The following is a 16568-nucleotide window of genomic DNA, read 5'->3' as shown; positions in this document are numbered from 1 at the left end:
GCTGATGTACGAAAGTACCACCACAAGGAGACCCAGGCCATTTCTCGACATCTGCTCCAAACGGCAGTGGCATCGCAAGAAATGACACACCGCAGCCCACAGAGCCGAGCGCAGCGGAGCCATTTGGGAGGAGGCGTGGTCTGGGGAATGGGGCTAGGGTGACACACAGGGGCACGGCCGATGGGAGAGGGGCGTCGCGTACCTCAATCTGCCGGTAGTCGCAGATGGCGCGGATGGGCGTGGCCGTGGTGGGCAGGGTGCTGTCGGCGCTCCGCGGCCGGAGCTGCACCACTGTCTTGGCGCGGCCCACCAGGCTGGCCACGGTGCTGCGGTACTCGATGAGCTGCTCCTTCTCCTCCTGTCCATCGACAAACAACCGTCACAACTGCATCAGCATCATAGGAAATACACAGCAGCTCCAGGGGGAGGAGGCAGCACACAGAGTGATGCTGCCGGATGAGTCTGGACGTGGACAACACATAATAAAGACAGGAGGACAGGAAGGGGACACACAGGAAGCTGAAACCTTGAGCACTAAGAGTGTGACACCCAACTAGTGGAGCGCAGCACTGGACGGCAGGTGGTGTCCTCGGCACAGCTGACTCTTCACTATCAAATCCCACTTGTGCTGCAGCACCCTTGAGCGAGGCACCTGCCCTGAACTGAAAAAGTGAGAAGTCCAGTGTCTCGATGGAGACACTGGCACCTGTCAATCATGCCTCTCCCAATGTGCGCTTCCATGTCGCAGCCCCGCCATTTCCCACATCTACACAACCCCCCACCCCCCTCCCCCAACCACCACCCAATTCTGGCCCTCTAGGCACACCCTGGTTCTAGCCACCATCTGTCCTGCACTGCAACTGAGTGGACATGATGTGTCCCAAAGAGTGCAGATAGTATGCGTTGCGCCATGTCTCTCTCTTCTTTCCTACATTTATGGGAACAGACGGCCACATTTGGCCCAGGCCTGTTAAACAGCAAACCCAGTACAACGCAGACACACGGCGGAAACCAGAACCATAAGAAGCAGCAGCAACAATGAGGCTGTAGTTGGAGGATGAACAACAGAGAATGTGTGGGTGAGCGAGAGACAGAAACAGACAGAGGAGGAGGGAGGGAGGGGCACATCACCATGGAATCCTGCAGCAGGTCCTCCAGTTTGCCCAGCCTGCTGTTCCTGTCACAAGTGTATTGCCTCTTTATGGTGTCCTGAAGCTGCCGCAGGTAACTCTCACACTCCCGTGCGTCGCTCATGAACTGCAGGTCGTGGCGGTTGGTGGGTTAAGAAAAAAGAAAAAAAGAAAAAAAAAAAGACTTTATTGCCTGTCTGAGTGTACTATGGTACTAAGAAGGAAGGGGCGGGGCTCACCTGGAAGTAGGCGGTGTTGTCCTTCAGGTGCTGTTCGACACAGATGCATAGCTGCCGCACCCACTGCCACTGGGTCTGCAGGGCAGCGCTGTAGGCCTGGACGGCACAGACACCGGGTTAGAGCTTCACACACACACACACACACACACACACACACACACACACGCAGAGCAAAGTCGTCACAGCTTGTTACGCGATTAAGAATCAAACCCGAGTGCGAGGCTTGAACCTCACGAACCAACTGGAGCTGTGGGTAGGGGTGAACCTCAGGTTCTCTCTGGAAGAACCCAGAACACCACCAGGGGGCCTCACCTCCACTGTCTGCTTGGCTGGGTGGTTCTCCTGACAGAGTCGGTCGGCCGTTTCCTGCAAGTTTCGCATCACTTCCTGTTTCTCCTCCAGCTCGGACCTCATGTCCTGGCGAGCAGGTGAAAACAGGAAATGTTGGTCACAACAAGAGCACAATGCAGCGGGCTTGTGTCTCGACACAAGGGCGGCGCCACTGTGACATCATCGATACCATTTCTTCAACACCAATGAGGGGAGAGCAGCGAAGTGTAGGCAAGGTCAATGTGTGGTCATGGGGGGTCAGCGGAGCCTCACCGCGTACAGCTCCCTCTTGGCTGCTACGTTGGTGTTGCCGTCGCTCCAGTCGAATGCGAGCTCCTCCTCCTCGCGCTCATTGAGCCAGATGAGCTCCGCTGTGCACCGCGACACAAACGCTCGCAGGCTCTCGAGGCAGCGCAGGCGCCACGATGACTGTTCCTACAGCAACAGCAGCGCACGGTGCTCAGCATCACGAAGCCAGATAGACACATTTGACCTGGGAGGCAGCACCTGTAATGTCTCTCTCTCTCTCTCACTCACCAGCAGCTTGCAGTACTGGTGTTCCAGTTTTGCCAGTGTCTCAGAGTAACTGCTGCGGAAATTGGGGGAGATGGTCGACTGGGGAGAAGAGAAATGCTGCTTTAGCTCAAATTGACCAACGGACGTGTGTGTGTGTGTGTGTGTGTGTGTGTGTGTGTGTGTGTGTGTGTGTAGGCACCTCGCAGCCACGCGCCTCCTGCAAACACTGCAGCAGATCCTCCACGGCACTGTGGATGTTCCGGTGATCCTGGAGGTGCTGCTCCACAGACGGCAGATCAGCACCCCACTCGGCGCGCTCCAGAAGGTCCTGGAAACACACACACACACACACACACACACACACACACACACACACACACACACACACACACACGCAGGTCAGACGGTGCAAACTGCACTTGCTGCCTCCGACACCCCCCAGACCATGCCATCCTCCCCACTCGCTCACCTGTGTTTCCTCCACCCAGCCGAGTAATTCATAGATGAACCTCAGGCTCCCCTCATCTTCTGAGGAGGACATCGCCACCAACTGGGAGCGTGTCAGGGGTCGTCGAAGCAGGGCTCCAACCGCACCCGCGGCCCCCAAGAGCGTCTGGGCCCCCAGGGCCAGAGAGAGGCCGGCACGGGCCTGGAGGGGACCCCCCTGGTCTCCAGAGAGTCCTCCCCTGGAGAAGTGTCCTTTCCTGTAAACACTGGAGCACTGCAGCCTGAGGGAGACCAGCTCCTCCTGCAGACAGGATACCCTGGAGTAGGAGAACGACGCCATTAGATACACACAAACAGACAAACACAGACACCCACACACAGACACACACTGACCTGAAGGAGAGTTGCTCCACCTGGTAGTACTTCTCATCCTTAAGTATTTGCAGGTCGAGCTGTAGTTGTTTCACCAGGTCTTCGCAGTCCTGCAGGTAGACCCCAAGCTCCTGCTCAGAGCGTACCTGCTGACCATCCTCCAGCAGCGCCACATCCTGGGGGCAGGAGGGGAGGGGATCAGAGACTGAACACTTGTCAACATACACACAGCCCCCGACGGACTGACTCACGGCCTGCAGTGTGTTCTTGGCCAGGGTGAGTTTCTCCTCACAAGCTAGTGCCGTGTTCTGGATCTTATTGGCCATCTGCAGCAACAGCTCCAGCCTGAGACAAAAACACATGATTATAGGCTTTATTTCCACTTATTTAGCGTGCGCGCACACACACACACACACACACACACACACACACACACACACACTCGACTGCCTCCCCACCTCTCGACAGCGGGCCGCAGAGCCTTTTCTCTCTCCAGCATCTCCAGGATCAGCTTGCCCCACTCCTCCTCTAGGTCGTTGGGGTGCAGCCCTTGGGGGAGCTTGATGCGTCCAAACTCCATCCACACCTGCAGGACAGGCACACACACACACACACACACACACACACACACACACACACACACACACACACACACACACACACACACACACAAAGCAATCACATCAGGGACGCCATCTTCATATCAGGAAGACAAAGGCAGGAAGTGCAGATCTAATTATTTTTCAATTTCCCACCCTCCCCATCTGTACAGGCCTGAAATACCCATCAACCCGTGGGAAATGGGGTGGGTCCTGTCTCCTCGCAGGAAGGTACCAACAGCTCCCCCACCTACCTCCAGCAACTTGTAGAGATGCTCGATGCGCCCTTTCTCAGTCTCCTTGGACGGAATCTCAGTTTCTTTGAAATGGACGTATTCATTGTAAAGTGCCTGAAAGAGACACATTTCCTATATTATCATCATCATCATCATCATTATTATTATTAGTATTATTATTACTGATATTGCTACAACCACAATAAGATCCTGCCATAAGACCTCCTTAAAAAAATAAATTAAAAAAACTGGGCCAAAGCTGAAAGTAACTTAGAAATTTCATTATGGACCTGCACAAAAAGCTGAAAAGAGCCCCGTCGTTCTCATTAAACTGTGTTCCATGCAGGTATGTAAAGCTGTGCCGCCACTGAGCCACACAGTGTGACACACAGGCGCTGGCCTGTGCGTGTGTGTTGGTACGAAGAACAAACGGATATACAATCTCCATGCATGTAATAAATGAAGTGATGAACTTTAATATATGAATAAATACTAATTAAAACAAGTGTTACCGTATAGTGTCACAGTATCACCATGACCACGACTACCGTGATCATTACCACCATCATCATCATCATCAGTGCACTCGTCATCCAGCACTTCACCAGTGCAGTACCACCCCTAGTCATGGTGTTACCACACTAACGTGTGTTTACACCACCATTCTCAGTCACGCGCCAAAGAGCGTCATATGCGCTATCTGACAAACAGCGCCAACAAGTTTACGTACGGCTGGAAGCCTACACTGCCGCCTCCTGCACTGCGACCCACCTTGAGCTCCACCGGGTTCTGGGGAAAGCTCTTGTCAGCCATCAGCGCCGTGTGCTGCTTGGTCCACTGGAGCAGCGAAGAGAAGCGCGACTGGTACTCGGCCCAGCTCTTGTCCACCTCCTGGGGAGCAGAGGGGCAGCGAGTGACGGTCACCCGCTGTCTAGCCAGCATGCGAGTGTGGTGAGGGCTCAGCCAATGGGAGAGAGGGGTAGGTGCAAGGAGGTGGGGCATTACGTACGTGAGCCGCAATGCCTTCGCCTCCTTCGGGGATCTTGGGGAAGGCGTCGTAGATCGAGGACACGTAGGTGATGACGGACTTCTCGTCGGGGGACGGCACGTCCACATCTGACAGAAGGAGGGGAGCAGCAGCAGAGTCGGAGTGTATGCCAGGACAAACACACGGAAAAACACACACGCAAACACGCTCCACGCCATACCTTCTGCGTCCAGCAGTCGTGTGACCCCCAGCGACTCAGCGATCTCGAAGGCTTGTTCGAGGTTTTCACGGTTGCTCTGCCGCTCCACCGTCTCCATGTCGATCAGGTCCGGCCTGCAGGTCACAAGCAGAGCGCCGGTGAGCGACGGATGTGCGCGTTTGAGCGTGTGCACGTGTGCGTGCATGCGCTGGCCACCTGTAGTGGTGCAGCAGGGCGTTGAACATGCGCCCATCACTCCAGCTCGAGGAGAAGTTGGTGCAGCGCAGGCCGGGGTAGCCCTCGGTCGCCTGCTGGCTCCACAGGAGCAGCTTCTCCTTGGCCGTCAGGTCACCCGACTCACCGCTCACGTAGATCTCCGAGATCTGTGGAGGAAAGGGACAGTGAGCGAGTCTCCATGGATCACTCTCAAACACACACTCTCCATCAGCTAGTGAAGGAAGTTAGTGGAGTAAAAAGTGAGCTTCACATTAAGGACAATGTTTCTGTCACACCTAGTTATTATCACTTCTCCATTATGCACATCTGGACTATCAGCGCTGCACTGTCTCGCATCATCATCATCATCACCCTCATCGTCGTCATTATCATTATTTTACGTCTCTAACACTTTCTTCCCAGGCAAATCACCATGTTAGCCTTGTGCACCATGCCACAGACTGATTTACCCATTTATACACATCAGTCATTTGTACTGCAGGCTCAGTACCCTGCCCAAGGGTACTATGGCAGGATGGATTCGAGCCCGAGCGCTCAGTGTAAGGAGGAGAGCTCAAACCAGTGCACCCCCTTCCGGGCGCTAACACATCTGTGCCTCACAGCTCCTCTGTGTTCTCCCACCGACATCCCTGTCCGCACCACCATCGCATCCTCTTCCCACCGGCTCTTCTCCACCTGTGCTCTGACCCCAACCTCACACTCACCCTTGCTACACCCCCCCCACCCCACTGAACCCCCTCCGTCTCTGCTCCACTCCTCCATTTGCTGACAATAGGGGGACTGTTCTTGCAGTGTCTGCCAGCGCCTGGTGCCAGTCATCAGTATTCCTCTATCATCCCCCCCATTTCCCCTCTTCCTGGAGAGTGCACACAGAGATGAGAGACTGCAGCAAGGGGTCTCTCTCAAACACACAGCGAGAGAGAGAGAGAGAGCGAGCAAGCAAAAGTTAGACACAAAGTCCAAGAAAGGTCACATTCTCAGAAACACACACACACTTGAGCCTCTTACAGTGAAGATGATTAGTGAAGACATGGAAAGGACTAAATACAGTGCATGGGGAGAAAACTGGAACACACAACATAAAAAAATTACACCAAAAAAAGCCAACAGCACGCACGCACGCACGCACACACACACACACACACACACACACACAATACCGCAAAGAACAGATCGTAACAAAAACAATAGCGCACGCTGACACACAGCAGTATAACACCAAGTGACAGGAGGCCATTCAGAGGCCACAAAAGATGGAGGAGGGAGCTGGGTTCAAGCCCCTGAGCTGGCAGGGGGTGGGGTGCAGAGCCCTTTTGAAGTGCCAGGGTAAGGGAGTGCAGACCCCCTCCCAGGGATCCTTGGAGCTGATAAATGCGCATTTTAAATCCTCCTTTATTCAGATGAGGACACGTAGGCACCAGCGCTGGGGTGCAGTGCCGCCTCGATGCTTCACAGAGTTGCCAAAGGCCATCGGAGTGATCCATGGCCACAGCAAGAAGGAAGAGTTAGAAAGGAGCACAGGGTCACTGCAAGCACACAGGAAGTGACATCACTGATCCTAACTAGACCTAACAGTGCCCAGGCCACCAGCACCCAAATGGTTAAAGTCAGTCATGATGGGGTACTCTGACAGTGGCATTAAATCCCAGCACACTCTCATAAACACACACACACACACAATCCTGCAGGCTGGCACAGCAAAGACAAGCCCCTGCCTCCCAAGCCTAACCCAGTCAGGTGACGTGTGAAAGAGAGAGAGAAAGAGAACAGAGGGAGGAGAGGAAGCAGAGGACAGAGATGCTCTGCTCTCATTTGATTAGACTCGGGGGACTTGAGTCAGGATACAGGGAGAGAGTCTATGTACATCAGGGCTGAGCTGATAGCACGCAAACACACACCAGAGACAGAGATACAATATCGCAAATGCACTCACATAAACACCATAGTGAAGTGAAAAAATTCAAATGTACAGAGAAACACAGAAATGCACACACAGGAAAACAACACCCTCACACACATATGACGACACCACCATTTGGTGATGAGCACACCAGTTACTGAACCACCCTGTGAACTCCATTATGCTCAGCCAATACAGGTCCATCTGCTATGTTATTCAGAGCCCCATACATCTCTCTTTCTTTCTCTCACACACACACACACACACACACACACACACACACACACACACACACACACACACAGAGAACAGTATAGTCAACACCACACTGGCAACATACGCACCAACCAGCAAAACAAACATTCCACATTGAACTGTTATTCAACCTGTGTCCTCAACACCTTAAAGAAGTAAACCTTGTGTTCATTCACACACACACACACACACACACACACACACACACACACACACACACACACACACACACACACAAAAAAAACATCTACTCATGTCATCCAAAAAACAAATAGACTCGCTGAACAAATATTTGTAGAGTGATACTCTCACAAGACACCCACTCTATCCTAAAGGTCTCTCTGGATACGTGCGAGTGCCCTATGGCTTGCAGCGAGCCCCTGGATTCGAGTCCTGTGAAAGCCAGCATGATTATACAGCATGGTCACTGACTGCAGTCATTGAGAACAGTCAGACTAACTCTAACCTGGGAGGAGAGATGAGAGGGCTCTTCGGAGGGTGAGAGGGGGCTCTCTGCCATAGAGGACTCCCCCCAGTCATTCTGCGTGCCTCCTGCCGTGTCCGGCGAGGTCAAAGGGAAATCGCTGGCGTACCCTGATGACTGGGGGTCCAGGTGGGTTGGCTCTGAACCACCCAAAGTCAACTCCTTTGCTTCCCACTCTTCTTCCTGCCCATGATGCACCAGTGAAGCCTTAACCATTTGTCGGGAGATTTCTCCAATCAGGTGTGTCTCCGGCTTCAGCCCTGCCCCTTCCTCCTGCTCCTCACTGACATTCACTCTGAGGACACCACCCATCTCTCTGTGGGGGGCTGGGGGCTCTGCACGAACCTCGACACCCGTGTCGCTCCAGGCCAGTGAGCCAAAGTCGCTGGGATACACAGTGCGAACTACACAGAGCTTTCCTGCGACCTCGCGGATATGGACCACGCCATGGTGTGCAGTGTCTGGGGAGGACTTGATGTCAGCGTAAGCCCTGCTTGGTTCCTCCCCGCTCTGTTCCAGCGGAACCGTTCTGAGGATTCGAGGCCTCTGCAGGACACCCTGGACCCCCTCCCGCACCCGGCACACACGGCCCCCTCCTGGGGTAATGTTGCCCATGGACAGTTCAGCTGCGCAGTCGCCTTGCTTGCTGGGCCGAGCCTTTTCAGTAGTCTCTAAACCCTCCAAAGGATGGCAGTCTGTGCATCCTGGACTGCCCTTGAGTGGTAAGGCTGATGGCCAGTTAGCAAGGTCCCCTGCAACAGCACTGGTCCCAGGAGAGTTGGGTTCAGGCCATGACCTTTCATGCTGGGTTTCCACAATTGCAGTGGGACTATCAGGATACTTGAGCCTAGTGGGTCTGGTGACAACCTCTGCAAACTCCTTCCTAGGGGCAAGTTCCTCCTGAGCTGCTTCATCCTGCTCTGCTGCAAACTGAACCCCGTCCCCTGTTCCCCCAGCCACGCCTTGTTGCCGGCCACGTCTTGACCGCCGCTTGCGCCTGAACCGGAAACGCTTCTTGGGTGATAGGGGTGGAGCACTGGCCCCACCCACCTCCCGCTGCTGTTTGACACATCCCAGAGAGCTACCCATCTTCTCAAAAGAAGAATATGGAAAGAAGAGAAGCAAAGGATAGAGGGGAGGGACAAGGTGAGAACAAATACCTACAAGTTTTTTCTGACAGTAGATCAGGTTAAGTAGAAAGGTAAAATGCGTGATACCAGTGGTACACTATAAATGGTGGAATGCTGAGGGAGCAAGTTTCTCTCCAGGGGCCTCCCTTGGTGACTCCCCACCAAGTCCAGGTGAAAGTCAGGTGTGATGCTGAGGCCTGCAGTTGGCTCAGTCAAACTCCCTCTGATCGTCAAGGACTGCAAGGCTGACCAGTGACTCCAGTCAGGAGCAAAACTGCTATTCAGGCCCTTCTTCCCTCTCGGACCCGCATCTCATCACAGCTCCCTTTGGTTGCACCTTCCCGGCACTGCGCAGTCGCGTTTAGCCCGGGATGGGAGTGCGTTCCAGGTGGGTCCACTGACCATTCACCCCGGACCCAGAGTCTGTGCCCGAGCCACACTGGCTCTCATGTCTCGGAGCTGAGGAGCCGCCCCATGTTCGAACCCTGCTGCTGTGGGGGGCCGGTGCACACTGCACCTAGACAGTGGAAAATCCTGCTCTGTGACTCCACTTACCCTCTCCCCCCAAAGGAGTGGGAGAGCCACCTTTGAAAGGTAATGCAAGTGCTGTCTGCGGACTAGCCTCCCATAATCCTGCACCATCTATTATTCTAGGTGGTGCCTCCCTCTGTTGTTGTTGTCACCGTCACCACATCAGCAGTAGTAGCCGGAGTGGTAGCAGGAGGAGGACAATACGGTGGCTTCCAGACTGCAGGTGGGTGGTGGTGCTGCTGGGAAACGTGCTGCTCTGGTCTTGTTGGTGCCAGAGGTTCCGGGTGGATGACACCCGCTGTTCATCCTCCTCCTGCTGGGTCCCTTTTCATTCCGGTATTTCTGCTGCAAAAGCGTCGTCGCGGGCGTCAATGCGATGCTACTTCAACTGTCCCATTGTGGGGTCCCTGGCTGTCGTAGGCGATAAGAAGGCAGCGTTGGCGTTGAGTCCCCCTCGCCCCAGACACGAGTGCCGTCACAAAGAGCCGCCGCCCCGTCACGATATAACAAACTCACTTGACGGTCACCAGTGAGCACACGCCTAAAAATAGCCACACCCCCTCCACCAAACTGGACTTGGGTTCTGCTGCTGGACCACGACGAGGGGTCCGGTCGTGTCACTTCCTGAAGGAGCTTGTGACCCCCTCGAATCAGAGAGCCAGGGTGACGCCCACGAGCTGCTCCCGCTTGCCTCTGAATCCAATTATCACCACGGCGGCTATGCTAGGCTAGATTGTTTGTCCCAGGGATGGTGTCCTGAGTGCTGGTAGCAGCCATGGGGGGTGGAGAGGGGGCCATAGAGATGTTCCCCTCATTCCTCCCACCCCATTCCTGTCCGTCTGAGGAGAAGGGAACGGAGAGCAAGGACAAATCGCTCCAGAAGGCAAAGCACAGCACTGTCCCCGCCAACAGAGTAGACAGGACGGATCCAATTGATATGGTGCTCCCCAGAAAGTGCGTGCGTGTGTGTGTGTGTGTGTGTGAGAGAGAGAGAGAGAGAGAGAGACAGAGATTGAGGCTATAGGGCTGAGTGGTTTCTTGATCCGCTGTAGGTGTGTGTGTGTGTGTCTCTCTGAGTGTGTGTCACAGGCTGCAGTTTCTCGATCCTTTGATCCGATTTGTATGTGTCTGTGTGTGTGCAGGAGACTGCGCAGCAGGCTGATCCTCTCTTTGCTGGGTGTGTGCGCGCGCGTGTGTATCTTCGCAGCGGCCTGTACATCCAGCAAAAGCCAGGCAGTCCAGTAGCAGCGGCTCCCGGTCGTCCTCGCTCTCCGTCCGACTGTGGATCCTTCAGCAGCGGCGTCGTAGAAAAGCGCTTTACCTCCCGTTCAGCTGCAGCTCTAGACGCTCTGCGCTCTCTCTCGCTCGCTCGCTCCCCCTCCCTGCCTCTCCTCTCTCAACCCCAGATCCACTTCCTCCTCCTCCCTCTCTCTCACTGACGTTCTCTCTCTCTCTCTCTCTCTCTCTCTCCCCCTCTCCCTCTGTGCGTGTGTGTGTGCTCCTGAGATCAGTGTTCATCTCACACACACAGAGACACACACACTCCGGTGACCCAAAAGCCAACAGTTGGCAGCCTTCAGCTGACTGCAGAGCTACAATCTGTCCCGGTCCTGCTCTCTCGCTCCAGTCTCTCTGTCCACTGCCATCGCGCTCCTTCCTGACAGCCAAGAGAAGTTCCGGGAGGGTGGGGCGCCCCCAGCGGGACCAGCTGTGAGGCAGAGACAGGGGCGTAGAGAAACACTCAAGGGGAGCGGTCCAGTGCCCACCTTGTCAGAGACCCATCCGAGCAGGACAGACACATGGACTCTGTGGCGTGATGATGGATGCAGGCATCACCATGATGACCCCATAATGGTCTCTGCCCTGCATTTTTCCTCTTTGCACTGTGATCCCTCATTGGCTCCAACCGGCCGCTAGACCAAACACACTGTTCTAATCTTCCGGGAATTTGATCCTATGCAGTATCAGCCATTCCAGCTGTGGTGGGTTGTCCACTGTCCATCAAAAGTGTTGCTGCCTTTCCTGAAATGGTTGTACGGATGCAAGCGCCCCCTGGAGGCGAGACAAGGCATGCACCAGCAGGCTCAGGGTAGGGAGCAGAACATCAGTTGACCGCCAGCGCAAAGCAACACACACAACGCACAGCTGACAGTACCTGCAGGCTCAGCAGAGCCCTTCGCACTTCAGCACCTGTCAGCGCTCACCCCTAGGGGGCAGGATTCCCAAGGGACACTGCCAACGCCCACACCCTCCTGAGTCATCACTCATCATATTTACAGGAGACAGATGTTCCTAGAGCTCAATGACTGCCAAACCAGCACACACAGACACGCACTTCTAATTACAGTTGCTTGCCACGGTCACATACTTCCTCCCACCACACTCAGCTCTCCACCCGCCCCAGTACATGTCATGTGCTGAATCATGCCTACAGGAGTGGCTGCAGAGTCACCCAGCATGTCTCCTTGGCAACCGGATCTCCTTGCCCTGTGATGTCATTACTGTGCCAGCGCACAGCGACCTCTGATGGCCGTTCTGGGAAAGACAAACACTGGACTTGCAAAAGAACAAATATTTCTCGAGGAGCGAGTTACCGGGAATAGAGCGGAAAATCACATCTCGCATCACGTTGAGCGGCTCCCTCTCGTGGTCGGAGGGTGACTGACATTGCCTCATTTCTGACATTTTTATACATGTGGACATGTGCGCATGCAGTGCAGTTATTTTTACTGTAGCAATTCAGGTTAAGTACCTTGATCAAGGGTACTAGAGCACAAGGTGGGATTCAGGCCCAGGTCCTACTAACTGAAAGGCAACTACTCCAGCTACTCCTGCCACACACACACACACACACACACACACACACACACACACAAAAGCTGTGATGAATCCACAGGACCAGCAGCAACAAACCATGACCGATGCTCATGGATGCTGACATATGGCACAGGAAGAGGACATAAACAACACAAATGGCCCACTGTGTCCAGCTTTTCTACCATTCTACTGGTAGAAAATATCCCATTGTCACGCAGTACAGCTGTCCCACTGTATCCATCTAGCCCAAAATCCTCAGTCATCTGAGCGTCCAGCCCGCCATCTCACACCAGCACAGAAAGGTACATAGGAGAACATGGAACGGGTGGGACACTTACCTGGAAGTGCAGGATGATGGTCCAGATGAGACCCAGGGTGAGCTTGGGGTTCCCGTCTGTGATGTCATCGTTTCGGATGTTTACCAGTTTGACCTGTCGGGGAGTTGGGGGGGGGCATGGAGTGTGAGAATGAACAGAGGTGTGTGTGTCCTAAATGCTCTTTGCACAACAGCTCAGTATTGGACATGGAGGGGTTCCCTGGTCATACTGCCCTCATTTTGAACCTTTTTTTAACTCGCATTTCTGAAAGGACTCTGAGGTTTGCTGCACCGTGTTTCTACCCTGTTCACAGTTAGGAGGCACTGCTGTCAGAGAGGGATGAGTGTGTTCTGGTCCCCCATGTGACATTTTTTGTGTCCTCCACCCCCGTCTCATGCTGTACCACATCCAGGGAGGATGAGGAGGGCAGACAAAGGACAAAATGTGTGAGAGAGAGAGAGAGAGAGTGCGAGAGAGAGTACTTGCTAAGCCCCACAGCTGGACTCAGTGCTATGACAAGGTCAGGCCATCTTCCAGTTGTCCCCCTGTGCCTGGTGACGTGGTAAAGGGGTGGGGCTAAAAGGAGCCGAAGGACCAACGACAGCCGGCGCACCAGGAGATGGACAGAACCACCACACACCACCTACCTGTCTCTGTTTGAGGAAGTCCAATGCGATCTGCACGTTCTGCAGCCGATGGAAGCGCATTCGGCCCTTTTCTCTGGGCTGGGGGGGTGGGGTAGGGAGAGAGAGAGAGAGAGAGAGACACAACGTCATTGTCTCGCACGCACACACACACACACACACACACACACACACACACACAGGCAGCAATTTTGGTGAGAATGTGCAGAAGTGATTGCTGTGACACTGCGCTCTAGCACAGCAGGAGACACACACCTTACACATGCAGTTATACACACAAACCAATATAAAGATGAATACAGTGTTCAGTGATCCTGTACTGCAACACACACACAGCGGAGAGAGGAGCAGGGCGGTTAGTCATCACTGCGGTGAGTAGCAGGGGGGCGAGCACTACACGCAGGGAAGAGCTCCATGCGGGGGGGGGGGGGGGGGGGGGGGATCCAGAGGAGCCATTTGTTCCTCGCCCGGTGGAGGGGGGGGGGGGGGTCTCTGTACGGAACCAAACTGAAGGGGTGACACTGAGCTGGAGTCTGAGCCTCATTGTGATGCCTGCACTTTCCTTTAAGTGTGTGTGTGCGCGCAAATCTGTGCTTTTCCTATGCGAGTATGTGCATCTTGATGGAATAGTGTGTGCGTGAGAGAGAGAGAGAGAGAGAGAGAGAGAGAGAGAGAGAGAGAGAGAGAGAGAGAAGGGCTGTCACTGTGGGGTCACTCCACTCATATGCAGTGTGGGGGAACCGCGAGGCTGTGGAACAGTCAAGGTGTCGCAGGGTGGGGGGCTGTACGTACTCCCTGAGCTCCTTCCTCCGCGTCTCCCCCCAAGCAGATGAGGGGGGGGGCCCTCGACACACACACTCTCCGCAGTGAGGACGTGCCCTTGTGCTACCGGCCCCGGAAAGAGCGGCAGGCAGAGAGGAGGAGAGAGGAGAAGGAGCAGAGAGTGATGAAGAGGAATGGAGACAGAGGGAGCAGAGCGAGCGACTCGGAACCACCAAGGGGCTCCTCGCAACATCTGGGCTCTTACACAGCTGTGGAACAAGAACGACATGACACACATTTTGGGGAGCGGCAGACCGTTCACGACTCATTTTGTGCGGAACTCAGTCAGCGACAGGTTACACACGCAGCCGCCTCGTCTTTACACTTCCCTTCGGTTGCGTATCTCCCTCCCAGAGCTGGAATAAACGCGCTTTGTCGCAATTTAACAAATTAAACATTTTAACCGAGCTACGTTTAAATTGCCTACGTTTCATAGCTGCCTCACACTCGCAGGATACAGGTTCAAGTCGCACATCCTGCTCTAGTACATTCAGTACCTGGGGATTTATCTTCAAGTGTTACAGTAAAATTTACCCAGCTGTGCAAACAGGTAAATCAGGGTAAGAACCCTAATGGTTTGCTATGTCAACAAATAAAAATAAGTGAGAACAGAAACAGACCACACCCACTGACTCCTGTTCAGTGCCAGTTGTCGATCAATTCAATTCATCCTTTTGCTATTGATCGTTGACACTCCAGAAATGCACAGTTGAGCTGTAAACACAGTGGAGGTGAGCTGAACTGGTTCGGTCCCGCACTGCCCATCTGTGCGGAGATTCTTTAGCGCTTCCTATGGGCTCGGAGGTTGAACACATTTTTTATATAGATAATGGATAATGAAAATGAAAAACAAAATTAAAAAATGAAAATTAGAGAAGAATAATTTGACTGCTCATCACAAGAGGAGCCAGTTTAGCTGCCCTGTGCTGCGCGCTGTGTGCTCTCGGGGTGTCCGAGGGTTCGAGGCGCGGGCGGCTCACCAGGGTCACCCCGGACAGCACCTCCAGCAGGGAGATGAGGTTGTGTCCATCGCGCAGGTCCTCGTACAGGTCTGTGATGTGCTTCCGTACCTGAACGGATGGGAAGAGGGGTATCAGGGGTGCAATAAGTTCATTAATCGACACCTTCCCCTCAACCCCCCAACAACACACAGTGCTTTCGTGGCAACGATGGCATGCAGTCCGGATACTGCTGGCAGACAGCCGCCTGCCCCCCCCGCCTTTGTGTGAAAGTGGGACATCCTTTGGGGGGCGTTGGCACCATGATTCACAAGCAACAGAGCCGACAAAAGTGGTCGGGGGGGGGGGTTTGAAGCAGCCAAATCCGGGAGCACAGCCTGCAGAGCGAGGGAAAGTGTGACGAAAAAAAGTGACACTGTCACATGGAATGGAGTGGGGGTGTGAGTGAGGCCATCGACGCATTACGAACCGGGGAGGGGGTTTGGGGGTGAGAAAGTGAGAGGGAAGGAGAGCACAGTTGTTCGGTATGACCCTGGTACATCTGCACCATGCTTGCCATAAACATGGCTTTGCCCACAGCTAATACAAAGGGTTAAATTAATACCCGAACTGAAGTGAACCGCAGAAGGACCACATTTTGGGGGAACCGCCGAGTTGCTTCTGCTGCCAGTTTCGGGTTCGACAACCAGCTGGGGCACTGACATCTGACGTGACGCAATGCGCGGCTCCGTCTGTCACGCTTACAACCAGCAGAGGGCGACGTGTGCCACACAACACCACCACGGGGCTCCTTTGCACTGTAGCCCCATTGCGGGAGGTGGGGGTGAACGATACTAGATACGGGTGCGAGCCGAGTTGAAACCCTGTCCCGGCCCAGCTGTGTCGTGAACACTCACCCACACGGGGCACAGCCATCTGGACCCCACCCTGGAGCCCTGGTACATCTGGTGTCCTGTGGTGTCACACTCCCCCTGCTGTCTTTGTGACCCGAGAGGCATTAAAAGGAGTGTGTGTGTGTGTGTGTGTGTGTGTGTGTGTGTGTGTGTAATGAGGACAAACATGGTCCTGTGTGTGACAAGGACCATCTCCAGTGTGTGTCACTGCAGGGTTCGACACGCTGCTCACTGCACTGGTTACACTGCGGTGTTACTGATGTCGGTTGGGCACCACGTTCTCAAACGCCCTTGCGGTCGGTGAGCATCATGGCGAACCCCTCGTACCCTCCGCCACCACAAGCTCACAGCGCTCCCACTGCAACTCTGTGTGAAGTTCTAGTCTTGTCGGATCTTTCATTTCTGCAGCACAGACAATAGGGGCCATTGGGGAATAACCACTGCGTTTAGTGTTTCGTGGTGCAAGTGCGCAAAGACGTGGTACGAGCGCGCCACAGGACCTGGAGGAAGAACTGTTGGAATA

At 54.3% G+C, this 16568-nt stretch overlaps 1 protein-coding gene across 21 annotated transcripts in view; it reads right to left on the bottom strand.

Annotated features, from left to right (window-relative positions):
* The window catches only part of macf1a (microtubule actin crosslinking factor 1a), a 125320-nt gene that overhangs the window by 65160 nt on the left and 43592 nt on the right, over window positions 1-16568 (bottom strand). For 12 of the 21 annotated variants that reach the window (XM_029248240.1, XM_029248247.1, XM_029248245.1 and 9 more), the window contains exons 1-17: window positions 7915-10942; window positions 5273-5439; window positions 5078-5190; window positions 4879-4985; window positions 4641-4760; window positions 3888-3983; window positions 3493-3620; window positions 3286-3379; window positions 3056-3210; window positions 2685-2979; window positions 2415-2543; window positions 2237-2314; window positions 1973-2134; window positions 1682-1786; window positions 1370-1465; window positions 1132-1257; window positions 203-358 (exon numbers count right to left, since the gene is read on the bottom strand). In XM_029248240.1, coding sequence (XP_029104073.1) covers window positions 203-358; window positions 1132-1257; window positions 1370-1465; window positions 1682-1786; window positions 1973-2134; window positions 2237-2314; window positions 2415-2543; window positions 2685-2979; window positions 3056-3210; window positions 3286-3379; window positions 3493-3620; window positions 3888-3983; window positions 4641-4760; window positions 4879-4985; window positions 5078-5190; window positions 5273-5439; window positions 7915-9021 — 3234 coding nt within the window. In that variant the 5' untranslated portion in view covers window positions 9022-10942. Of the gene's footprint in view, window positions 1-202; window positions 359-1131; window positions 1258-1369; window positions 1466-1681; window positions 1787-1972; window positions 2135-2236; window positions 2315-2414; window positions 2544-2684; window positions 2980-3055; window positions 3211-3285; window positions 3380-3492; window positions 3621-3887; window positions 3984-4640; window positions 4761-4878; window positions 4986-5077; window positions 5191-5272; window positions 5440-7914; window positions 10943-12748; window positions 12842-13374; window positions 13453-14163; window positions 14257-15173; window positions 15264-16568 lie in introns of those variants that run through there. The other 9 variants (XM_029248253.1, XM_029248254.1, XM_029248259.1 and 6 more) reach the window with 2 other exon arrangements.

This window comes from Scleropages formosus, chromosome 23 (genome assembly GCF_900964775.1).
Source record: "Scleropages formosus chromosome 23, fSclFor1.1, whole genome shotgun sequence".
In the NCBI taxonomy this organism is placed as follows: domain Eukaryota; kingdom Metazoa; phylum Chordata; class Actinopteri; order Osteoglossiformes; family Osteoglossidae; genus Scleropages; species Scleropages formosus.
The sequence above is the reverse complement of the archived record's forward strand: the minus strand, read 5'-3'. Positions and strand labels throughout refer to the sequence as shown.